Source organism: Pelodiscus sinensis, chromosome 6, assembly GCF_052426305.1.
Source record: "Pelodiscus sinensis isolate ZL-2025 chromosome 6, ASM5242630v1, whole genome shotgun sequence".
Lineage (NCBI taxonomy): Eukaryota > Metazoa > Chordata > Testudines > Trionychidae > Pelodiscus > Pelodiscus sinensis.
Window position 1 is genome coordinate 52,719,159 of NC_143057.1, and position 26,639 is coordinate 52,745,797.

The following is a 26,639-nucleotide window of genomic DNA, read 5'->3' on the forward strand; positions in this document are numbered from 1 at the left end:
GAAGTTCTTTTTTTATCCATAGAAGCAGTACAGCATATGCAATAGCAGTTCAGGCTTTGCTACACAGCTTCCAATATATCCTTGATTTCAAAGGACAGCCCCTCACAGTGAGAATAATTCAGTTTGCCATTCCATTAGTTCCTTGGACACACCCCTAAAGCTGTCAGCAAGGATGTCATTGGAGCCCTCTTTGGCGGCATAAGTGGACACATGCCCACCAGGATCTGAATTAAAACCACCACCTAATTTCACAGAGATTCCTGATTAACCATCAGATGGCAAAGACTTTGAGTCATTAATGCCCAGAATTGATTTGGGTGACCAAGCATTGAAAGGTTCTGGCCTAGATTTTCAGTTGTGCCCAATGCCTGATGGGTAAAGCAGAGGGACACAAAAGATCCAGTTGTCGCTCCATAGATCTATAGCTAGCATTGGCCCTGGTGTATACAGAATAAGAGCAATCTTGTTCCATTCCACCAGCTGAGACCTACTGCCTACACTATTGTAGAGATGTGACACTGTATTGACCGTCATTTTGAAAGAAACTCTAATAGGTTTTAAATTAATCTTTCACGTCTATAACTCCTGATAACACTTCTGCTCATTACTTATGTACAAGGAATGCAGGATGAGATCTACTGATATGAACAATATTATATAACATGATTATTGCTGCTTCCAAAATATTTTAATAAAATAATTTACAACTTCAAATTAAACTACCATATTACAATTCTACACAAAAGGATATCCACATGTAATTCTGTACTTTCAAGAAGTTATACTAACATTGAGGACTATTTAAATAATATAAGAAAGGCACAATCACATCCTACGTGTGCATAAGAAAGAAGAGAAAGGAGAGCCATGAAATCTTTCTTAATGGAGCTCCTTAAATCCAAAAATATATCTAAATGAATAATTTTTTCTTTCCATCTTCAGGACACTAATATATCCATAACTGTTTACAGTCATAAAAACAATTGTTTCCCATATATCTTCTGTGGTTATTGTTGGACTCACAGCATCTGAATTCAAGCCAGCATCTTTAACAGATGTTTTGAGAGGCAAAAAATACCACATCATCAAGTTCTGGCATTTTAAAACTGTATGCTACATTCAGAGCTGGCACCAAACAAAGCAACAGCATCTGCTCCAGTGAAAGGAAGTGCAAATAGGGGCATATCATCTGTGGAAGTGTGTAATGTGTCAAAAAAAAGATTCAAGAAGATTTGCACGCGGGTCGGAGGGAACAGGATAAGACTTGGACTAGTGAAAAAGCTGAACAAGGCATGGCATCGACGAAAGAGGCCAACTGAAGAACTTTCAGACCTGATGCTAACATGTCTGATGTACTAGGATTGAGTCTGTCTGATTCAAATAGTATAATGGGCACCAAGCCAACACTGACAATAGTGAACAACATAAAGAAAGCACATTCTGCATTGTCAAATCAACCAGTGCATTATAAGCCATGAGAGCATTTTGCAAATGAGAACACATTGCTGGTTAAGCTCAATGCTGCATATTAAAATGTAAAAAGTGTTATCTACACAGAACATAGCCATTTTTAGTATTATGGGATTGCAACTGGTGGGTGGCAAGCTCTCCACCCACATTTTCAGGATCACAGGATCATATCATGATGAATTAAATCATGTACAGTTGATATAATACAGTTTCAGACCAATTGGAAATGGGATCTGGTCTTGAGTAAAAGAAATATAGAGCTCATGCACAGTTTTTTTTTTTAAAGAATTTCACCATCAGAATGGCCTCAGACATTTGCTGGGCAGATTCTTCCAAATGCATCTATAGGAATAGGTTTGCAGTCTAATTTTAATAAGCATTGCATTTTATGGAACATGGCATTCAAAGCAGGTCATAGAATCATAGAAATGTGCGGCTGAAAGAGACCTAAGTCACATTTCCAGCACAAACCTGAGTGAAGAGAGATGAGGAGATATACCTCAGGAAGGGAAACAGAGGTAGTTCCACACTTGACCAGCAGGCTGCTACAGGGCAGCCACATACCATAACATTAAGGTGTTTCAGTGCTTCCGGTGACATGATCAGGATTCATCACCCATTTGGTCAGCTGGTTGGATCATTAGCTTGCTCAGGCCAGATAAATGACAGGGAGTATGGCATGAAGAATTATCCATGTCCCACCAATTACGTCTTGACCTATTTTCAGTGCACATGAAGAATATTTCATCGCCATAATCTTTTAAACAGTCTTTAACATATTTGAAGACTTAATGGCTGTGTCTAGACTGGCAAGTTTTTCCACAAAATCATCTGATTTTGCGGAAAAACTTGCCAGCTGGCTACACTGGCCGCTTGAATTTCCAGAAAAGCACTGACGATCTCATGTAAGATCGTCAGTGCTTTTCCGGAAATACTATGCTGCTCCCATTTGGGCAAAAGTCTTTTTCCGAAAGACTTTTGCCCAAAAGGGCCAGTGTAAACAGCACAGTAGTGTTTTCCGCAAAAAAGCCCCGATCGCGAAAATGGCGATCGGGGCTTTTTTGCGGAAAACCACGTCTAGATTGGCCACGGACGCTTTTCCACAAAAAGTGCTTTTGCGGAAAAGCATCCTGCCAATCTAGACGCGCTTTTCTGAAAATGCTTTTAACAGAAAACTTTTCCGTTAAAAGCATTTTCGGAAATTCATGCCAGTGTAGACGTAACCAACAGGTCTTCCCTCAGATGCATAGGGTTTTTCTCACCTTTCCTCATAGGTCAGAAGCTTCAAAGGGGTAGCCAAGTTAATCAGAACTTTAAAGACTAATAAAACATGTAGATGGTATCACGAGCTTTTGTAGGTACAACCCACTTCTTCAGGTTTTCTAACCCGTCTATCATTTTTGTTGCTCATCTCTGGATGCTCTCCAATTTGTCTACAACTTTCTTAAAGGTGGCACCAAAACTGAACACTACTGCAGCCAATGGGAGCTGAGAGGCTCCATGCTCATAACCTGCACATCCCTCAGCTGGTGCTGATGAGCTGGGACTGGAAGTGTGTACTATGGAATCAGTTTATAAATGAGTTGCTGACTTTTTACCATTATTTCTCGGTAAGTTTGGGGGAGCAGTTTATAAATGAACGGATAATGTTCAAGTGTATGTGGTAATTGTGCATTTGATTTTTCCTTCCAAAATGCAGTAATTTTCACTTGTCATTGTGAAATTTCATCTTGCTGATTTCAGACTGATAATCCTACGTACAATATTTCTCGTATAGGATCAGATAAAGTTTCTGATTTGCAGATAGATAGTTGTTAAATAGAAAGTTATTTTGAAAATCCTACTTCAGGACTCTGTGGAGATGAGCAGAGCCACAGAATGCCATCCGCCTGCCTCAATGGATAGGGAAAATCATGGAACCAGCCATGATTGGAATAGCCCAAGGAGAACGCTGAGGGAAAGCAGGGGTGTTCCTCCCCTTCAGAGTCTCTAATCGCCAAGGCATAAGGGATCGGTCGGCAAAGGCTTCCCTAGCCGACTGATCCGCATCTAGACTACCGCACTGTGCCAGATCAGCTGATCGTCGGCACAGCGCAGCGGCCATGTTTATTTTATGAAGCGGGGATTATTTAAATCCCCGCTTCTTTGCCTATGCCGGGTAAACTAGTTTACATGGCTCTGTCGACGGAGCTATGTAGTCTAGACATACCCTAGGCGATTAGAGACTCTGAAGGGGAGGAACATCCCTGCTTTCCCTCAGCGTTCTCCTTGGGCTATTCCAATCACGGCTGGTTCCATGATTTTCCCCATCCATTGAGGCAGGCGGATGGCATTCTGTGGCTCTGCTCATCTCCACAGAGTCCTGAAGTAGGATTTTCAAAAGCATTCAGCATTAGCCTGACAATGCTCCCACAGAAGTTAAGAGAAGCTTTACCATAAACTTCAATGGGAGCACAGTTACATCAACACTTTTTAAAATGCTTTTGAAAAGGTGACACCTGGATTCCTACATTTCATTTTTGATCAAAGAATGGAAAGGTAGAAGCCTATTGCAACTAAAGATACAAGGACAGAGAAACTATATCAAGTAACTGAAATTCAGTAAAGTAATATTGTGCTGTATTAAAAACAAGTTCACTTTGTCCTGAAGTCTTCATTCAGGAAAAACTCCCATTTTGTTCAGTGGGAATGTTACATCAATAAAAGCTGGGGAAGGGCAGTGGTTTAGATTTGCTTATCAGTTTAGGGGATTTACACACACTTTCCATTATATTAAATGAAAGCTATTTGTCTAAATCCTGTCAAATTGTTCCTTACCTCTGTTAATCCAGAAATACAATATACTGTAATCAGTAATATACACTATTTCAAAACATATTCAAAATTCAATTTTCATAATTCTAATAAATGCATTTTGTAAACTTTCAGGTACAAGAGATTTACTAATCTGAGTCCAATTGTGTAAAATCATAATTTTTTAAAAAGTTTGAAAATTCATTTTGATATATTGCCTTTGTTTTCTCATATTCATAAATATAATTTTAAGTCAATTATTTTACTATAACATTTTCAAATTTTGGGGGGCTATGTTAAAAAAAAGAAAAATTAGGATCCTATGATGTGTTATGACATTTGCAATGTATAATTTTCCAGGTGCAAAGATGTATCATATAGGTAACTTTTAATACACATTTGAAAGTATTTGGAAGACCAACTTTGAAATTTATAGGGAATAAGCATATTGAATATGCATGCCAACATTCATGTTCCAGGCAAACTTGATTAATAAAGATAATAAGATTTATCCAACTACATTGCTAATTTCTAAACATATGCTGAAAACAAGCATAGGTTGCAAATTATAATGATATCCATCATTTTGTTAAGTATTTCTCTCTGAAGCCTTCTTAGTACAGTAAAAGTTTTGTCCCACAAGTTTCAACATAGCACAAGTATTCATCACCTATTCAATTCATGCATACAACATGTAAAGTAGTAGTTTTTATTCACAAACAGAAATAATTATGAGTGAAAATGTGCTGAGCTAATAGCTCAAACAATGACTTTCTTTACAAAAATTCTACAATTTTTAGAAACCCTCTCTTTAAAATTTCTAGAAGAAAAAACAATTAAAAGATCCAGCCTGTTTCCCATTAACATATAATCCTTATTAACTATTTGTCACACCACTTGATTTATACCTCCCTCTCAAACTTAATTTTGTCCCCTATAATTTATAAACAATAAGCAAAGATCAATACAACAAACAGTAATTATAGACACAAGTAGTCTGTGTGGGTGTCAGAGAAGGAATTGTGTGGGCCCTTTCTATACTTTTTCTCAAGGATAGAGAACCAGAATTGGTCTGCTAAGATCCAGAAAGCCTAAAGAAGTAGTGCATATGCATGCATATATAGTCTCCTCCCAAAAAAAAGTGGTATAGGAAATTGAATTATTACTGCATTACTTCATTTCTTAGCCCTGATTGTATAGGCATATGGTATCTATCTGTATATCCCCAAGAAAAGATGCACTAGATTCTGCTTACTTATCAAAACACAAGTATCTGTTAGCACACTTACAAAGAAGAATCTTTCTCTCTCCAATGATGCTAACTGTCCCAAAGTTGGGCAGGCACTTTGGGACAGAGCAATGTTTCATCCCAAAGGCCGGTGCAGACTATGGCTGTGCTCTTTGGACTCCCAGGAGGGATTGTTCCAGAGACAACTCACACTGGCCCCAACTCAAAGTAAGGGCCTGTAATGCTCCAGTGGTCTAGTATTAAATATTGATGTATTGTGTTGGGAAGATCACTCAGACCTGTATTGTATGAGGTACAGCATGTCAGCTGATTAGTGAAAATCATGTCATATGTATCTATATATACATCTGAGGTCCAATTATTTTGTCATCTGCATATGCACAACACTGACTGACTTCAAAGAGGGATGCATGTGCACAACTGATGGGATAATTGAACCCCAGGTAATTCAAGTTCCACAAGTCTACCTCCAAAGAGGAGTGAATCCAGCACTTTGATAAACACATGGAATTTCAAAGTAATATAAAGTTGAACTTACGGACACACATTTCCCTGCTTTCATAAAATCCAGGACAGCACTGAGATTTCCGCCTGTACATCGTTTTTTCTCCATGCCTGTAGGCAGTACGGTAACTGATTCTAATAAAAAATAAATGGATGTTCCATTTATTATAGTGGATTTGAAGTAAAACAATGTTTATTTTAGGATCTTTTGGAACATCTTGAGTTGATACATAATACAAGAGAAATAAAAAGCAAGAGAGAGAGAGAAAGAGAGAGAGAGATTTGGCTTTATTGGTTGATAAATTTAACAATACCAGTGTTTTATTCTGGAAATCTGGTAGCATTACCATCATAAACCTTATTTTTCAGGGGCCAGTAAAAAAGATGAAGCATTATGGTTACTATACATTCAAGCCAATAGATGTCACCATTTTAGATTTGATACTCCTAGAATCAGTGCCTTCTAATGCAACATTTTCTAGAATAAAATCAAGGAACTACACATCACAAATTGGCCAGTCTATAAGATCATTATAGGTTCCAATTTCCAAAGGCATTAGTTTTGGAAACTGCCCTGCAAAAGGTTTAATCGGGGTCTCAGAGCCAGAGTCTTACTGCAGGATTTAAAGGAAGAGAGCATGGCTCTATGAGCTCAGAGCCTACAAAGTGCTGGCTTTTGTGGAACATGAGGGCACTCATTTTTTACAGGTGTGAGACATTCAGCACCTTGCAGGATCATGTGAACCAATGCATTGAAACAACAAAAGAAATATAAATTGTGTCAATGTGACAATGGTAAACAATCACAGAGTTGCTTTTTTCTAACACTAAACAAGCTGCTTTATTAGAATAAAGAATATAGCTTTTCCCCTCAAGCCTCTCTGCAATTTCTGTCTTCATTGAAGAGTTCCAGCCTATCTGGTTTCTGACGACAGAGTTAAGAAACCAGAACACATACCCTCACAACACCCAGCTTAATATGAACAATGAACAGCACACATCTAAATGGCAACATAAAAATAGACACGTTGTCAATACAACATCTCTATGACTGTATCTGCTGTTATTTCATATTATCAATATTAAACTATCTCACATACTATGCTCAAGGAGTAGCTAACCAACACCACCATAACTAATGGCTGTATCATACTGGCAGAAGAAAAAGAATATTTTACAGCTGCTGAGGCCAGTTCTGAGTCACTTGCTCCTTTCTTATTTTTTTTACTATGCACAAGAAAGGGATTTTCTTTAACAAATCTTTGTTTTCCTTTCTCCAAAGACGGCAATAAGTAATTTGCTTCATTTTACACTTCCCTCGAGTTATGCCTCTCAGCAGCTGAAGGGTATCATTTTTTAGTATATAATATACAAATCTTTAACCTCGTCACCATCTATCAGATATACACCACATATATGACAGGCTGATAGATCCTATGATCTTGACAGGGACAAATGCTATAAATACACATACTATTGACTGATTTAGCCAAACATTTTCCAGATTAACTGAACTATAACTGCTAGACAGTTTATTCACTATATGATGTACGCTGTATAAAAGTTAATTTTTAACACACAAAAATACACCTTTCATACATTATTACAACAAATGAATAATCTGAAAGTATTGATAATTATTTATTACCTGTGTCGTGTGCATTTAAACCAGTTTAATATGTCAGTACAGCTAGTGTAGTAAATTTGATCAAAAGGATGTGGATATGATTCTTGAACTGTAACTGAATAACTGAAGAAAAAGAAAACAGATTAAGTATATGCTCACAGTATTTATCTTTTTACAAAAACCGCAAATACCACCCATCAACCCCAGTAGATTAACTGTAGCTGGAAATGATGACCATGCCCAGGCTGGGTGAGAGCCAATAACCTCTAGAAATATTTATATCCATATTTAAAAATATAAGACTATGAATTTCACAGTCCTTTTCAATCCAAGTTTGCCTTCACAGTTGCAGACCTGGAAGGGTATGTCTACACTACACCACTAATTCGAACTAACTTAATTCGAATTAGTTAATTCGAACTAAACTAATTCGAATTAGTGCATCTAAACCTAAAAACTAATTCGAATTAGCGATTTGCTCATTCGAAATAGCATGTCCACATTGAGTGGACCCTGAACTGAAGTTAAGGCTGGCCGGAAACAGTGCCAGCAGGGCATCAGGTTATGGCTTAGACTGTGGAGCTGCTGCCTCAGGCTAGCCAAGGGCTGTGCTTAAAGGGACCCAACCCCCACCCCAGACAGACAGTTCTCAGGGTTCCCTGCTTGCTTGTCTAACTCGATGAGGGACAGCAAAGCAGTCTTGACTTGGAGTGCCCTGAGTGCCCACACTCGGCACATTACAGCACTCGCCCATCAGCCCGGCTGCACTTGCCGCAGGGCTGCCATCCGGGAGGGTCAATCGGGGGGCTGTCAGGATCCAGGAGGCCCTGCAGGAGAGCTTCCACCCCGAGGAGCCCGCAGAGCCACCCCAGTCCTCCCCATCAGGGGCTCGTGCCCCATTCCTCCCTCACCTCCTTCCAGTTACCCTTCCCTAGCCCCCCTTCCTGATGTAAAAAATAAGGGACACGTGTGTTCAAAAATAGAAATTCTTTTTATTTAACAAAACTGAGGGAGGGGGGATTAACCTCTGGGGAGACTGGGAAAAGGAGGTAGGAGAGGGGAAGAGAGAGGGTGAGAGAGGGGAGGTGGAAACCTGGGAGGAGGGAGCTGGAAGGGGGAAGCCAGGGGAAGGAGGAGGAGGGGAAGTACAAAACTATGGTACGCCATATCTTCAGTACTGTGTACAGATGTGGTCTCCTCACCTCAAAAAAGATATTTTGGCCTTGGAAAGGGTTCAGAAAAGGGCAACTAAAATGATTAGGGGTTTGGAACAGGTCCCATATGAAGAGAGGCTAAAGAGACTGGGACTTTTTAGCTTAGAAAAGAGGAGACTGAGGGGGGATATGATAGAGGTCTATAAAATCATGAGTGGTGTGGAGAGGGTGAATAAAGAAAAGTTCTTCATTAGTTCCCATAATATAAGGATTAAAGTACACCAAATGAAATTAATGGACAGCAGGTTTAAAACTAATAACCGAAAGTTCTTCTTCACACAGCACATAGTCAACCTGTGGAACTCCTTGCCACAGGAGGCTGTGAAGGCTAGAACTATAACAGAGTTTAAAGAGAAGTTAGATAAATTCATGGAGGTTGGGTCCATGGAGTGCTATTAGCCAGGGGGTAGGAACGGTGTCCCTGGCCTCTGTTTGTTGAAGGCATGAGACAAATCGCTTGGTCATTGTCTTTGGTCCACCCCCTTCGGGGTATGTGGTGCTGGTTGCTGTCAGCAGACAGGCTACTGGGCTAGATGGACCTTTGGTCTGACCCAGTACAGCCATTTTTATGTTTTAAGCTCAGGGCTCAGGGTCAGGGGTCTCACTGGACCAACTTGATTTTCATGCAAACCTGCTCCTGGGTTTCCATGTGGCCTTTGGTGGCCAGGCTGGCAGCTATCCTGCCCTAGAATTAGTTCGAATTAACTTTGTAGTGTAGACATACCCGAAAAGAGAAGTTCCTTGATCCTCCCTAAGAAAGAGATCTGCACAATAATTTCAGCTTTACATTATTAACACTGTCCCCTTTCTAAGGGTAGAGTCTGCAACTATCAAGCTCAAACTACTGTTTATGAAAATTAAAAAATGTCATCAAGGAAGCATTTTGCACACTCCTTGTTTTCCCTATAGTCTTACCAAAATTAGATTAAAATGGAAATTAGATTAGGGTAAATTCTTCCCTGGGTGCCTAACGATAAGGGATGACAACTCTAAAATGGAACACAACTAAGAAAGGGCCGGGAAGCCAGGGCAGCAGAGCTTGCAGCTGGTGGAGCTGGGAAGGTGTCGGGGTCGGTGGGTGGAAGCTGCAGAGCCACAGATGGCGGGGCCATGAAGCCCACAGGGCTGCTGCAGCCAGGGAGCCGAGGGTCAAGTAGGTGGGGAGAGGAGCCCAGCACCGAGGCTGATGTCTCCCCTCTCCCGCCAACCTTTCCTGGTCTGAAAAACTCCTTTATCTGGAACCAGTCAGGCCCCAAGGGAGCTAGACCAGGGAGGTCCAACCCGTACTTAATTCAAAGCGCATGACAATGATAGCTAACCAATGTAATCATTTAGAAGTTTCTGTAAAATGATTGGGCTCTATTATGCTGTGAATTGTTGCTGATTGTGAGAAAAGTTTAACAAGAGACCTTACAGTTAAAGAGTAACATGTTCATCAGTCATAACATTTTAAAGTTCTTATTCCCAGTTCTAACATTGTCCATCCTCTTATGAAATGGAAAACAGCTAATTGCCAAAGACTGGATCTTACCAACCTAATGACTCCTATATTATGCTTATTTTAACAGACAGCCAAACATAATATTTATTTCAGTTTAGCTTTTATCTTCCTGCCATGTTGCAACTTCCACATTAAAAACACATGGCACAAACACAGTAGGGTAATGGACATATCCATTTGTACTGAGATAGTTACTGATCAATAGTAAAGTTAAAAATGACAAATACTATATGTAAAACTGAAGCTCATCTGGAAGTGCATGCTTAATTAATTAGTGAAACGTCTTTAAAGGACAGATAGAAGACACAAACTGAACAAAATCACAGGCCACACTTAAAAAAAAGAAAATTTTTCTGCATTCAGGCAGTGACTACTCTGCTGGATGATATATCTGAAGAAATGGAACTAAGAATAGACTGTTTAAAGAAAAGTAATGTAAATCTGAAAAATCAATTGTCTCAAGTGAAGACCAAACTGAAGAAATAAAGGAAGGAGACTTAAATTTTGTAACACATTTTCCTATGTACATATAAGGCTTTTAAGTAATCTCACTGAGAAGATGGAGAGCCAAATGTGGAACCATAAAATGAGGTTTCTTGGCCAACCAGAGAAAGTAGAGAGAGAAAATCTGCTAAGACTTTTAGAAAAATGTCTGAAAAAACCGTTCTTGAAATTCACTTTGAATACTGTGAATGCAAAAACCTTAGCAAGATAATAAACAGCATATCTAAAGTTATGGTATGCTTAGATATTGAAATGTGAGAATCTTAGAAATATACTTGATGATAATTGCTGGTGGTGGGTAGAACAATTAATTCATGTAATAGATTTAGGCAATAAAGTATATTCTGAAGAAGCCTCAAATTACAGGACATTAAAAATAAGCACATTTTTTAAAATGCTTTTCAATAGAATTTTAAAGCATTAATTTTGTTTCCTCCCAACTGCAGGTGCAGCTCAGTAGATAAGAATAAATGGTTTGAGGCCCAAAGCCTGAAGAGAAGCCACTGGAGCAAGTGGAATCCCCCTACATTTCAGAGGAGAAAAGAACGATTGAAATCATCTCCGAAAATTCTTAACCAGACTGTTTGTGCTGGCAATAAATCAACCTTTCACTGAGTAAAGGGATTATAACATATGAGAATGAAGGGTACATTTTCTTCTGTGGTGCTAATTCCCTGGGCTGACAACAAACATGTGTGTAGCCAAATAGGCCCCTGGTGTCCCTGATCTGTCAGGATCTATTCCCGGATAGCACCTACAATCTTCCCTTCCTGTTGTGATCACTTAATTTGAGAGGGGATCTTGGGGGGAAGGGGAGTCTAACTTTTCCAAGTGTCCAGAAGCCACTTCCTGCTGGTTCCTGCATCCTCCTAAAGACAAACAACTCTAATCCATCCAGCTGTCATACCCTGTCCAACCAAATGTTATGGAGGTTAACTCAACTTCCCTGAGGATCTGCACTTCTTATTTTACACAGGGCCAGCTCTGTTCATTCCTGCTATGATCTCAGTTCACAAGTAATGAGGGTTTTATTATTGGGCAGGCCTCTTACTTAAAGTGTATAAGAATGCCAATGACACACGCAGTAATAAGCTGGTAGCTAGTGGTTACTTTTTATGCAAATGTACCTCTGATGTCTGCTCTGAATGGGAATATAAATGCTTTGGCAATTTTCAATTTGTGCTTTTATGCATTCCGTCCCCTCTAAGCGCCAGAAAATAGAAGGATGAATGAAAGTTGACTCTGAGAATCAATAGGCAGATTTGTTATATTTTTTGTTTTCTGAAGCCTTTGGTTATTTTTTTATTGTAAAGAAAAATTTCACTAAATTATCTTATTTTTGTTTACATTTCTCTTGAAGCTTCCCTAGAGCAAAGGATAGCCCCCAGATCCCCCCTCTTCCGCACAACACATAGGAAATAAAACCATATCTAGCTTTGTGCTTGTGAGTATGTATTGCATTGACATTCAGAAACCGGGTATTTAGTCAGCTAACTATTTGATATATCATCAAATACAAGTTTTTGCATATTCCAATGTGTATGTGAGAGTTTAAGGCCAGAGACTTGAGATGTTACACATGAATCTCGGAGCACATGTTGGATCATGCCCTTAAAGGCCATTATTGATAAACAGTCCATAAAGTGCAGAAATATCACCATAAGGAACTCTGCTAATGCTCCCCGGTACTCTCAACACTTAAATATAATAATTTATTTCTGATGCCAGAAGAATAACCTAGAGATGTCCTCATACTAACAGTCAGCCTGGCTTACTGACTAGCCTATCAGTTGTAGGCATTATTATATAATGATGAGACCATGAAGTACGGACGGTTCCCTTGTTATAATCTAATACATGAAAAGAAGGGAAAACAAATGCTTATTGTTTAATCTTTTCTTACCCAATTTGAACATTCTATTAACAATTACCATGAAAGCAACAGTCTAACTAGAGTGATAAATTTATAGCCATACATTTTAAATGTCTGAATCTCATCAAAAAATCACACCAACAACTCTTAATTTAGATTCAGGGAACGCTGAAAAGGAAAGAAGAACCGTAATCATAGTTGGCCAAATTCCAATATGGCTAATTATATTCTGAATATGCAAATTCCCCTTCTGAGTTAATTGAATAAAGTATTCTTATTAACTTCTGTCCCTGTGTGGTTGTGTAGCGTTATTGGTGCTCTTACAATGGATGCTGCATCCTATCCCAGAGATGACTGCTTTTCAGGTGAAGTATGATGGTCCTTTTACATATACCTGACTCAATTTTGCATTTTCCCCTTGTTGTAACTGCAGGATCAGGTCCCTAGTTCATTATTTTACAAACCACTTTAAAGCATGTGAAAAGTCCTATATAAAATAAATAAATGAATAATAATATAATCAAAAATAACTAAGGATAGGTCTATGTTGCTAATAGAAATATTACCTTTCCCAGTGGCTACACACATTTGGATCTTCAAGATTCAAGGATAATGTTGATCCCATCCAGTGATGTAACAGCACAACTGGGATGCTCACAAACCAGTTCAAATAAATAACCATCTTTTCAAACAAATGACCTGTAAAAAACATGATTAATATTATGTCAAGGTAATATTCAAACTATAAACACTGGGAAACAAATTCCTCCTTCATTAAACTGGTTGCACCAGGATAGAATCTGATCCCAAACCAAATTATACAGGCATTTAACAGCAAGATACATGCTGACAGTCTAGTAAGAGGAATACAATGCTCTCCTTAATAGAATTCAAAATCAGAAATTAAATGTGAATTGGTTAGATGACATTAGGTGAGCAAATGCACTATGGCACCTCTGGAGACCAGTGTAGGCACATCTGGATAAGCAGATTTTCTGATTTTATAGGGACAGTCCAGATATTTTGGGCTTTGTCTTATATAGGTGCCTACTATTCTCCACACCCTGTCCCAATTTTTCACACTTGTCTGGTCATCCTAGACCTGAGTCACCAGTGTAACTGTGTTAGATAGACTCAATTTACATACTAATGCTTATCTCAGATTGGAGAGGGGTAACTAGTGGTGTACCCCAAGGGTCAGTCCTGGGACCAGTCCTTTTCAACTTATTCATAAATGATCTGGAGAAAGGGGTAAGCAGTGAGGTAGTAAAGTTTGCAGATAATACAAAACTGTTTAAGATAGTCAAGACAGAAGCAGACTGTGAGGGACTCCAAGAAGATCTCACCAAACTGAGTGATTGGGCAACAAAATGGCAAATGAAATGTAATGTGGATAAGTGTAAAGTAATGCACATCGGGAAAAATAACCCTAACTATACGTACAGTATGATGGGGGCTAATTTGGCTACGACAAATCAGGAAAGAGATCTTGGAGTTATCGTGGACAGTTCTCTCAGCGGCGGTCAAAAAGGCAAATAGGATGCTAGGAATTATTAGGAAAGGGATAGAAAATAAGACCCAGAATATCTTCCTGCCCCTGTATAAAACTATGGTACGCCCACATCTTGAATACTGTGTACAGATGTGGTCTCCTCACCTCAAAAAACATATTTTGGCCTTGGAAAGGGTTCAGAAAAGGGCAACTAAAATGATTAGGGGTTTGGAACGGGTCCCATATGAAGAGAGGTTAAAGCGACTGGGACTTTTCAGTTTAGAAAAGAGGAGACTGCGGGGGGATATGATAGAGGTATATAAAATCATGAGTGGTGTGGAGAGGGCCAATAAAGAAAAGTTATTTATTAGTTCCCTAAATAGAAGAACTAGAGGACACCAACTGAAATTAATGGGTAGCAGGTTTAAAACTAATAAAAGAAAGTTCTTCTTCACACAGCATGTAGTCAACCTGTGGAACTCCTTGCCAGAGGAGGCTGTGAAGGCTAGGACTATAATAGAGTTTAAAGAGAAGCTAGATAATTTCATGGAGGTTAGGTCCATAAAAGGCTATTAGCCAGGGGATAAAATGGTGTCCTTGGCCTCTGTCTGTCAGAGGCTGGAGAGGGATGGCAGAAGACAAATCACTTGATTATTGTCTTCGGTCCACCCTCTCTGGGGCACCTGGTGCTGGCCACTGTCGGTAGACAGGATACTGGGCTAGATGGACCTTTGGTCTGACCCAGTACGGCTGTTTTTATGTTCTTATCTGTTTATATCACAGAAATGACACAAAAAAGAAAACAACTGACATTTTTAGCTCAGAAAAGCCTGGATACTGGAGGAGCAGGGATGTTCCCAGTCAGAATGAAGATGCAATTGATTGAGTATTGTCCAAAAGATCAGCTAATGTCTCCAGGGACAAAGTATTTAGAACTATGAGTTCCTCAATTTAATGAAACACAATTTTATTAAAAAATACACTACCACAGAGTATAATTTGAAACAACTTTCTGTTGTACAGCATCTTTCATAAAAACTGTATCCCAGAATTCATTATCTATTTCTAATGGCCAGTGCTGCATCAACTCTTCTGGGGCCTGGAGCTATTAGAATCTGTAGGCCTCGCAGGTTATGGGTGGGACCAAATATGTGGGGTTCAGTATGGAGGGGGGCTGTGGGTTGAAGCAGGAGAGTGGGTGTGAAAGGGGATGAGGGCTCCAGCTGGGAATGCAGGCTCTGGGAATGAGGCATTTGTGGTGCTCTGGGCTTGGAGTGGACACAGGGCAGTAGTTTGGGGGCGTGGGTGTGGGGTCTGGGAGGGAGTTAGAGACTTAGGGTATGGGAGAGGCTCAAGGCTGGGGATTGGGGTGTCCAAGTGCTACACACTCATTAATGGATTTCAGCTTCACAATACCTTTTGGAGGAAATGAAATATTACCCTCATTTTCCAGATGGAGCGCTGAGGTACAGATTAGAATAAGAGATTGAACAAGGTCACACAGAATACCTGTATCAGGAATGGGGCCCAGGTATCTAGAGTGCCAGTCCAATGTCCTATTCACTAGACCATACTTCATCCTATTCCTATTGCTTATTATTTGTATTACTGTAGAATCTAGCAGACCCAGTCATGTACCAGGTCCCCACTATGCTAGGATCTGGACACACATGGAATAAAAGAGACTTATGGTTGCCAACTTTCAGACTGAACAAAACTGAACTCCCTTGCCTTGCCCTTCTCCGAGGACCTGCTCATGCCCTCTTCGCCCCTGCCCTCATCGCTTGCTCTTCCCTTATTCTTACTTACTCATTTTTACCAGGCTGGGGAGTATTGGAGAGGATCCCTTTTTGACTGGGTGTTTGGTAGATACCTGGCAACCCGCTCCAAGTAGTTTAAAAGCTAAGTATAAGACAAGAGCTAAGAAATGGATACCGAAGAATGGGGAGGTACAAAAGAACAATTGTATAATATTGGTCAACATGGTACACAGCAGAGGAGAGCTAGGCAAATGAAAAAGTATAGGTTTCAGATAAAATTTACATGGAAATGATATGAATAACGGCAAAATCAAGACTGCTCTTAGACCAATCATGACTAAATGCACTATGAAAAGGGTGCATGTTATGATCTTGGCTATGAGAACACACATATCCCACTGCATACAAGGACAATGCTTGTGCACAGAGACTTGAATTTGATCCTGTGCTGACAGAAAAAAGATGACCACAGATTTACTTGGAAACAGAATGTATCTTTAATACGTGGGACAGCCTACTGACATGCAGATAGCATTACAGCTTACCCAGCCTGGAATGGTGAAACTGACAACGAAATCACTGGGAAAAGATGGCAGTCAGATAAACAAACAGGGAGCAATAAATAAATGCTACTATCCTTTTTTTGTTTGTGAGTATATGTATGCATGTATATATGACATATTACTCAAACGTGAAAGACTCTGAGCTATTCCCTCAATGAGAGGTTAGGGAGCTTGCAACATCCAGAAAATATTCAATACCTTGCAGTATCAGACACATAATTTCTATGTAGGAACATAAGTTGCTTCTATATTTAATTGTCAAATACAGGCAGTCCCCGACTTACGCGGATCCGACTTATGTCGGATCCGCACTTACGAACGGGGCTTTCTCGCCCCGGAGGTCGGGGCGAGAAAGCCCCGTTCGTAAGCTGCTCCGGTGCCCCTAGTCTGCTGGAGACCGTCTCCAGCAGACCAGGGGCACTGGGCGGGTTCCCGCGCTTCTGAGGCTTTGCCCGCGGCTGCGGCTTCAGTCCGGGAGCCTGTGGTCTGCTGGGGACCGTCCCCAGCAGACCACAGGCACCCAGACTGAAGCGGCAGCAGCGGCGGTTCCCCGCACCTCTGAGGCTTTGCTCTGGCAAAGCCTCAGAGGCGCGGGACCCCCCCGCGGCTGCGGCTTCAGTCCGGGAGCCTGTGGTCTGCTGGGGACCGTCCCCAGCAGACCACAGGCACCCAGACTGAAGCCGCAGCCGCGGCGGGGTCCCTCGCCTCTGAGGCTTTGCCAGAGCAAAGCCTCAGAGGCGCGGCACCCCGCTGCCGCTGTGGCTCTGCTCCCCGTGTCCCTGGTCTGCTGGCGGGGGGGCGCAGCTAGTGTGCTCCCCCCCCCCCCCCCGGCAGACCAGGCTTTTGTTTTGGACTCTGGGGCAGAGCAGCTGGGGCGCTGCCGATTGGTCCTGCAGCGCCTGCTCTGGGCACTACTGGACCAACCCGGCAGCACCCCAGCTGCTCTGCCCCAGGCGTCCCCAAGTCAGCTTCTGCTCTGCCCCGGGCTTCCTGGAATCAGCTGCTGATCAGTTTCAGCAGCACCTGACTTGGGGACGCTTGGGGTTCTTAAGTTGATTCTGTATGTAAGTCAGAACTGGCGGTCAGTTTCAGCAGTATCTGAATCTGGACGCCAGTTCCGACTTACATACAGATTCAACTTAAGAACAAACCTACAGTCCCTATCTTGTACGTAACCCGGGGACTGCCTGTACCTGTAAAATCATTTGATATCTGATATAAAATCCCCTGATTGTAAATAATAAAGTTCTCTACTACAACAACTCCCCATCCACCAAAAAATCATCTTAAAAATAAACTGACATGCTGCCCAATTTTTTAAGTATGTTGTAGCTGAGTTTTCAACTACTGAAATGTATACTGATATGCTTTTAAATTTTTAAGACCCGACCTGTTGTTATTGTTCCCACAAAAGATTAGAACGAAAACTGGTATGCAGCAATTTGCCATCTACTCAAAACAATTACTTAAATTAGAAACTATATGTGCAGAGTCACTAATTCAAATAAAATCATCCATTCACAAACTGGAATTTGCTTGAGTAAAAGTGTAAATTAGACTAAACAATTATTTCTGCTGTACTGGATCAGATCCTCATGTGGTTTAAATTGGCATGTTTCCATAGTCGTCAATGGAGCTATACTATTTTACTCCTGCTGAGAATCTGTCCTTGTATCTAAGGATCTGTCCCTATATCTTCATTTGATGACTCTAACATTAATACTATATATATATATATATATATATATATATATATATATATATATATATATATATATATACACACACATTTGTTAAAGCTAACTTATTCTCTTTGGGTACGTCTAGACTACAGGCTTTTGTCGACAGAAGTTTTGTCAACAGATACTGTCGACGAAGCTTCTGTCAACAAAGAGCATCTAGACTACATCCAGTTCTGTCGACAAAGCGAGCCACTTTGTCGACATGACAGTGTAGATGCAAAGGACAGTGTAGATGCAATAACGCCTTCTGTCAACAGAACTCTGTCGACAAAAGGCGTTATTCCTTGTAAAATGAGGTTTACAGCCATCGACAAAACTGTCAAGTTCTGTCGACGTTATGTTGACAGAACTCAGCGGCAGTGTAGACGTAGGTATAGTTTTGTCGACAAAAATCCACTTTTGTCATCAAAACCCTGTAGTCTAGACATACCCTTACTGTATATTTTAGAAATGTGCATCTGTCTGTCTTCCTGTCTGTAAGTCCGTTTGTTCAAGAACTCCTCCTAAAAGGTAAGCACCAGGACCACCAAATTTGGCACGTAGCTTCTTCTTATCATAACTTGAAGTAATGGCAGCATTTGGTTATGCCTCAAATGGGATGTGCCTGGAATTTGATTGTTTCTCATAAAATGGGAAGGAAGAGATCTAGTAGGAGGGAGTTATGCTATAGAATGAAGGGCAGCAAGGGGCCAGAGATGGGGAGCGTGACAGCTATAACTCAACTGGGCCAGCAAGGGACAGAGGTGGAAAAAGGGACTGCTATCTACTATATATACTTCAGAGAGTTTGTTTGTTTGTTTGTTTGTGTCTGCCTGTCTGTGTGTCCATCTGTCCCTCAGCCTGTCTGTACCTACTGGAGCTGCAGCAGCCATGGATAGGCGCTTTTCACCTGACCCCAAGATGCTGCAGCGAGAGGGAGCTGGTGTGGTCCTCTCTGTCTGGGGCAGCCTAAATACAGAAAAATGATTTAAATTAAGAAGAACAAAACATATTTGAGTTAAGGATCCGGGAAATGCTGAGTAAATTTTCTAGTGCAGGAATAAAGTAGATTTCCCACCACTGCGTTTAATTTTTAAATCATGTATATTTTTGGTAAAATAAATGTATCTGAAACAATAAGTTTCTAAGTTCCTTCTCTTCAGAGTAACAACAACTCATTGACATATTATTTTAAAAGGGAAAAAATAAAAATGCACTGGAGTATAGCGGAAACAGCATGAAATAGAGAATTACTTAATGATTTCTCCTTAGAAATACAAAATAAATATAGAAGCAGTTTAAGATCACATTTTAAAAATCTGACAAATATGTTTGTTTTGAAAAATTGTGAAAGAGATCACCAATAATGGGTAGCTTTGCAAAACCTTCCTTCAAAATCCAGGCCTGACTGAAGACATTTCATGCTCTGTAACTTCCCTTTTTTCAGCTTAACATGCTAAGGTAGCCAGGGAGGCGTTCAGTTTAAAAACAAATAAAAGCAGCTGCATTTTCAGCTTAGTATTAGCAACAAAGTGGTGATTTCCTCCATTAAAAAAGACACTTTTGTCATACGCAGACTCTATACTATATTTCTCTTTTTTCTTTTTTAAACTTCAATAACTTTACTTTTGGATACATTTAACAAAATTTAAAATATATTAAAAAAAATCATTTGCATGAGCCCCCTAGTGTAAAACTTGATTGCATTCCAGATCTTTTGCTTAATTATTAAGGAAAATCAAAACAGAAAATCAGTACAACTGATTAGCATTGCTAAAGTGTTTACATTAGCAATTAAAAAAACATAGATGATTCATTTAACTCTTGCTATCTACACTTTGCACTGATGTGTCTTGCTCAGAAATTCATGTTTATTACTATATAGTGCTATAAAAGTCTCAACAGCTATTATCAGAGTAAGGCAAACTACAGCCCATAGGCTGCATTCCACTTATCAACCACCTTAATCTGACCCTTGAGCACCTGCTGGGGCATGGCCATGTGCCATGGCTCCCAGAAGCAGTGGCATGTCCCTCAGCCAGCTAGCTCCTTTGTGTAGGAGCAGGGGTCGGCAACATCCAGCACACGCGCCATAAGTGGCACGCAAGATGATTTTCAGTGGAGAGGGGAGACAGGGGAGTGGAGAAAGCCCCCAGCCTCACTGTGCGATCGGGTTAAAATCCAGAGCCACAAATGGCTCCATGGAGGCGCATACACTCCCCTTTTCCCTCCCCCAGCTGGAAGAATAAAGCAGCGCACTGGCACATTGATTGCAGGCTTTTCTTGCTGCTCCACTGGCCAGAATACAGCCAATGGAGCAGCAGTAAGCCATGGCTGGGACAGAAAGCCTGAGAACAGCGCGGGGGGCAAAAGCAGACCTAGCCACCATCTTTCCCATGATGGAACTGCTACTGCCATGGCCATGTCTCTGCTGCTCTGCCCCCACCTTGTATCACCCCCACCTCGTGCCTCCCGCATGTGCTGTGCACTTGCACCTGCTGGAGAGCCCTATGGGGCTGCTGGAGTCCATCATCCAGGTGCTGGCAGGCTGGATCCTGGCCAGCCAGCCAGCCAGGACCCGCTAGGGTTACCAGGTGGCTTCAAAAAAAGTACCGGACACACTTGATCTCAGATGGGAGGGAGGACCAGCTGGGAGGGGAGCAGGGCTGGCCGGGACGATCTCTGTGTGTGTGGGGAAACAGCTGGTGGGAAGCAGAGCTGGCGGGGGCAGAGGGCTGGCTGGGGGAGATGGCAGGGTACCAGCCGGCAGGAAGCAGGTCTGGCCAGGAGGAGGTCGGGGGGAGTGGAGCTGGCCGGAGGAGATGGGGGGGGGGAGAACTGGCCAGCGGGAAGCAGGTCTAGCCGTCAGGGAGTGGGGAGGAGTGGGGATGGCTGGGGGAGATCGGGAGGGGGCGACAGGAAGGGGGCTGGCTAGGAGGTGGCCGGGGGGAGCAGGGCTGGCCGGGGTGGGGTGAGGGAGGGGAGCAGGGGAGAGAATCGGCCGGCGGGGAGTGGGACTGACCCGGGCGCATGCAGATCCCAGGGCACTACCCATCCTGCGCACGGTCCCAGTGAAGCACGAGCAAGTCCGGCCCCGGGGATCCCCTCCCTCCCCCTAGCGTGCGCGTGTCTACCAGCCAGGCAGTTTGCAACTAGGTACTGATACTCCTAATAATAATAAAACTTACCTAATTAGAAAACACTGGACACTTTATATGTCTGGTATTTTCTTAATTTTTTCCCCCGGACAGAACCCTCAAATACCGGACTGTCCGGTTCAAAACGGGGACACCTGGCAACCCTAGGATCTGCTGGCTGGACTCCCTGCACTTCTGGCTAGCCATGGCCTCCATGCCATACTTGGCCCATGGGCCACTAACTTATTCCGTGTATGGAGTAGCATCTGGCTGCCACGTAGGACTGAGTGTTACAATAAATAAAGCCTGTTACTTTTTTTCCCCCAACATCTGTAAGGGCCACTCAGACCCTGCACCTCCACCCACCTCTTTGTGCTGAGATCCTGCACCCCCATTCTACTCCTGTCCCCTCCTACATTCAGCCTGTTCCTGCACCCTCCCTCCCACCCAGACCTCACAATCTCTCCCCTTTCTGCACCCTACCGCCCACCCAGATCCTGCACCCAAGTGTGGGGAAGCGCTGGTCCTTCCCACCCCACAGGAAAAGCTGTAGTGGAGCCCAGGGCAGGAGACCAAATGGGGTACGTGGTGGAGAGAGCTTTCCCCCACCTCTTCCCAGGAAAGCAACGCAGGGCAAGAGGGTTAAATCTTGGTGCGTCACTTTGGAAAAGTTGCCGACCCCTGCTGTAGGGGCAGCCAGAGGCAAAGGGCTCTGTGTTCTGCCCCTACCCCAACACCATTCTTCACAGGTACCATTGTCTGGGGGCCGCAGCCATTGGTAGCTGCAGTGGTGGTGCCTGCTCAGATTAGAGACAGAACTTGAATATCATCTAAGGTGTTTGTGGCACTTTTTGCCAAAATAGCAAATTTAACACAAAATTCTGTTAGTAGCTATAATCTATGTACCTTAAATACTCCCCTTTAATTCCATACCATAAGGTATTCTTTGCTTCCTTTCCCTACTCAGTGTACGGAGTTTAGTGTATTTCACCCCCTAGTGTAATTCCTCTCTGCTGTATACCCCACTTCTTTGTAAAGCTCTTTGACATAAGGCACAAAATAAATTTAAGGCAGTATCATGTGACATTGAGCAGCCTTTAAAAATAAGTCTCTTTCCTTTTCAAGGACACAAACCTTAAAACAACATACAACAATAAAACCAAAACAACATATCAAAACTTGGAAGTGACCCCATCTTGTCAGCAATAATTAGTCTCATGCTAACGTGTGACTATGAAAAACCCAATTGCTTTTATTGATTACATTACAAAATTAAAGGCTGAAGAGAATGCAATTCAGTACATGTTTTAAATATGGAGATTAAAAGCGAGTTTGATGCAGTGACTCAGGAAATCTAGCTTGTAAAACAAATAGAAAATCTAGCTTGTAAAACAAATATAAGTTTACTTGCATATGATTATTTTCACATGAACTGTAAACTGGCTGAAGGTCTGTAAATAAAGGCCAATGTAAATACATGGCAGCATATTAAATTAAGAGAGGTTTCTAGTGAGACACCACTTGGAATCAATGTTAGGGTCCGTTTTATTTAACATCTTTATGAAAGACCTGGATGGAAAAGGTAAATGGTACATTAATTAAATTTACAACTGTTAGTAAATTGAAAGATATTGTAAATATCTGTGAGGACAGAAAAATTATAAAGAAGTAAAAAATTCAGACAAAAATAACAACATGAGATTCTTTTGGAAAAATATACACTGATATATGTGGGGGGAGGGGTAGGAGATAATACAAAACAGAGATGTTCAATAGGATGAAAATACTTGAAAGGCAATAAAGCTGAAAAGAGACCTAGGGTGATATTGGATTGCAAATTAAATAGGAACTTGCAATACATTATTGCAGCCAAAAACCTAATGAGATTTTGGGAGGCACAGGCAAAAATATCATATCACAAAACAGAAAAGGACAGTCCTTTCGTATATGGCTCTAGGAACTGCATACTTACGATATTATGCACTATTTGAACAGCTCCCACTTCAGAAAGATGGCAAACTGGAAGAAGTTCAAGAAGTACAAAAATATTTCAATGACATGAATGATGGATTCATGAGTGAAGATTACAAGAACTAAATAGCATATTTGGTTAAATGATGAGGGGAGGAAGAGTGTGATATGCATCTACCAGTAATAGAGAGTATACACACAAATGATCAGATGGGAAGCGACGGTCTGGGAAGGAGTATGGCAGAAAGGGATTGAGGGGTTATAGTGGACCACAAGTTAAATATGAATCAGCAGTGTGATGCTGTTCCAAAGAAAGCAAACATGATTCTGGGATGTATTAACAGGTGTGTTGTGAGCAAGACATGAGAAGTCATTCTTCTGCTCTACTCTGCGCTGGTTAGGCCTCAATTGGAGTATTGTGTCCATTTCAAGAAAGATGTGGAAAAATTGGAGATGGTCCAGAGAAGAGCAACAAGAATGATTAAAGGTCTAGAGAACATGACCTATGAGGGAAGGCTGAAGGAACTGGGTTTGTTTAGTTTAGAAAAGAGAAGATTGAGGGGGGACATGATAGCAGTTTTCAGGTATCTAAAAGGGTGTCATAAGGAGGAGGGAAAAAACTTGTTCATCTTGGCCTCTGAGGATAGAACAAGAAGCAATGGGCTTAAACTGCAGCAAGGGAGGTTTAGGTTGAACATTAGGAAAAAGTTCCTAACTGTCAGGGTGGTCAAACACTGGAATAAATTGCCCAGGGAGGTTGTGGAATCCCCATCTCTGGAGATATTTAAGAGTAGGTTAGATAAATGTCTATCAGGGATGGTCTAGACAGTATTTGATCCTGCCATGGGGGTAGGGGACTGGACTCGATGACCTCTCGAGGTCCCTTCCACTCCTAGTATTCTATGATTCTATGTCACTGGGCCTTAAGCAGTCGCATAAGGAGGGACGAGAAAGTTGCAAGAAGCTCCTTCCCCTCTGCTACTTCAGTGCAGTAGTCGGACATAATCATAGTGATCAAGAACCCACAAGCACAGAGACTGTTCCCTCCTAGGTTTCCCAAAAGCATGTCATCTCAAAAGGAATGCATCCATTTCCTCTCTCCTCTCTTCAATAGCCAGCAGTTCTTGCCAAACACAAGGATAGAAACTAACTGAACAACACACTTCAACAAAAGGGGATTTATGTTGTTTGAAAAATGTTGTGTGTAAGCGCTCCAGCCCGCATATAAAGACTGCTAAACTCACTAGAATCCAAACTAAATTTTCCAAAAATCACAATTTTTTCAGAAGGTGAAATACTAACTAGAATTGAAATTCTGAATGCTCTTTTTTAAAATCAAGAACATTACATGAGTCAAACAAACTATATATGTATTTAATGTTGTATATTTCTGATTTAGGTATTACTGGTATGTAATTCATTATTTCAGTTTATCTCTGTCTACAAAAAACAAAAATATCCCTCCAAAACCTGTTAACTTTCCATCTTACCAAACTGGGGCTATATCTAGACTGCAAGCCTCTTTCGAAAAAGAGTGTCTAGACAACAACTAGTATTTTCAAAAAAGCAAGCCGCTTTTTTGAAAGAGAGCACCCAGGCAGTCTGGATGCTCTCTTTCGAAAAAGCACAGTTTGTATTACATAGTGCCTTTTTTTGAAAGAGCACTTTCGAAAAAAAGGAGTTATTCCTCGTAAAACGAGGTTTTCTGCGGTCAAAAAACTGCCACATTCTTTCGATTTACTTTCGAAAGAACACAGCAGCTGTCTAGACGTAGGGGACGTTTTTTCAATAAAAGGCCACTTTTAAAAAAAAAAAAACGTAGTCTAGAGACACCCCCGGGTGTTAGAAGAGTACAATCAGGAAGAAAGAAGTAACATGTAAAATGGTGTACAGTGACAAAAGACGAGAAAACTATTTCTAAGTAAAACTAATGTTGATGTCTCTTTGTAAACAGAGACCAGAATAATTTTTCAGAGAGAAGTAGGGCCTGATACTACTGCAACATCCACACAGCAGATCCTGTGCCCAAACAAAGCTACATAGAGTTAAGTAATACTCCACAATAGTATAGGAGTCTTCCTACATAGATGCAGTTTCAGGACTGGAGAGGTCATTGTTTCCTAAGCAAACAGAGCATTAGTTTAGTTTACCTGATACAATGATAGTGATCCAGGATCAATAAAAAAGAAAATTAAACCATGACACTGATAGGGAACATTTCTGAAGCACATTTGCTAGAATAGCAAAATAAGAAATACTCTTTACTATAAGGGTTTTATATGCAGAACGTAAATTTTTCTTCTCTACACATTACAGTAAGGATATTTGTCAAAGTATAGTTTATACATATAACATATAGCATTAAAGTGACAGTGGAGAAAAGCCAGCATTTTGAAGAAAACTGATTACATGTAGAGAAGAGAGAGGAAAAAAATATTTTTCTTTTTCCCTGAAAAATCTCAATGGGAAGAGCATGTACGTACTCTACAAACATTGAAATTTTTCAGGGAAAAAGAAAGACAACTTTTCCTCCTCCCCACCCTCAAAACAATCATTTTCTTCAAAATACTGGCTCTTCTAGGTATGTCTTACGTCCATTGTCATTTTAATGTTATACATGGGAATGACTGATTAATAATGGCTTTTAAAGAAATGCATGTTTATCAGACAGATTTTTATTTGTATGTGTGAGGAGTTGTGATTTAGTGGTTATAGACCAGAGAAACAAAATGAGGGAAAGTTCAGTCTGGTCTAGCGTCATGTATCCTATCTTTGTCATAGTCTGGGTCAGAATAATTGCTGAGGATAAATCTAAACTCAGATGCTTGGGAACTACCATCACAAAAAAGAAACATGAGAAAAAAGTATTAAATTGCTGAACAGAACTATGAACCACCTTGTGGCTGATAAGTTGCTCCAAAAAATCCTGTGGCTGGCCATGTTCACTTATGCCTCCACTCCAGGAATGCTGAAATCCTTATTCATGCTTCCATTTCTTCTGATCTTGACTATTCAGACCAATGGCCTGCTCAAGTGCCAACTTTACAGACTTCAGCATATGACACTGGCAGCCTTCCCACCATATATAAAGGAGTACAATCACTTTGCACAGAGAACTCCTCTAGCTCCCTCTGTATTTTAGGATCCATTTCAAACTCGTCCTCCGTCCTTTGAAAATACCTCTGCTGTCCTACTCCAATATTCCTTAAAACTTTTTTCTCTCTCTCTCCTTCCCTTTTTCTCTCCCTCCCCTTTCTTCT

The 26,639-nt window shown here is 41.1% G+C and overlaps 1 protein-coding gene across 1 annotated transcript in view; it reads right to left on the minus strand.

Annotated features, from left to right (window-relative positions):
- Positions 1-26,639, minus strand: part of MEGF10 (multiple EGF like domains 10) — a 173,534-nt gene that overhangs the window by 116,933 nt on the left and 29,962 nt on the right. Inside the window, exons 2-4 of the mRNA XM_006130122.5 lie at positions 13,302-13,434; positions 7,665-7,766; positions 6,051-6,151 (exon numbers count right to left, since the gene is read on the minus strand). Of these exons, the coding sequence (XP_006130184.2) occupies positions 6,051-6,151; positions 7,665-7,766; positions 13,302-13,417 (319 nt within the window). The 5' untranslated portion in view covers positions 13,418-13,434. The remainder of the gene's footprint in view (positions 1-6,050; positions 6,152-7,664; positions 7,767-13,301; positions 13,435-26,639) is intronic.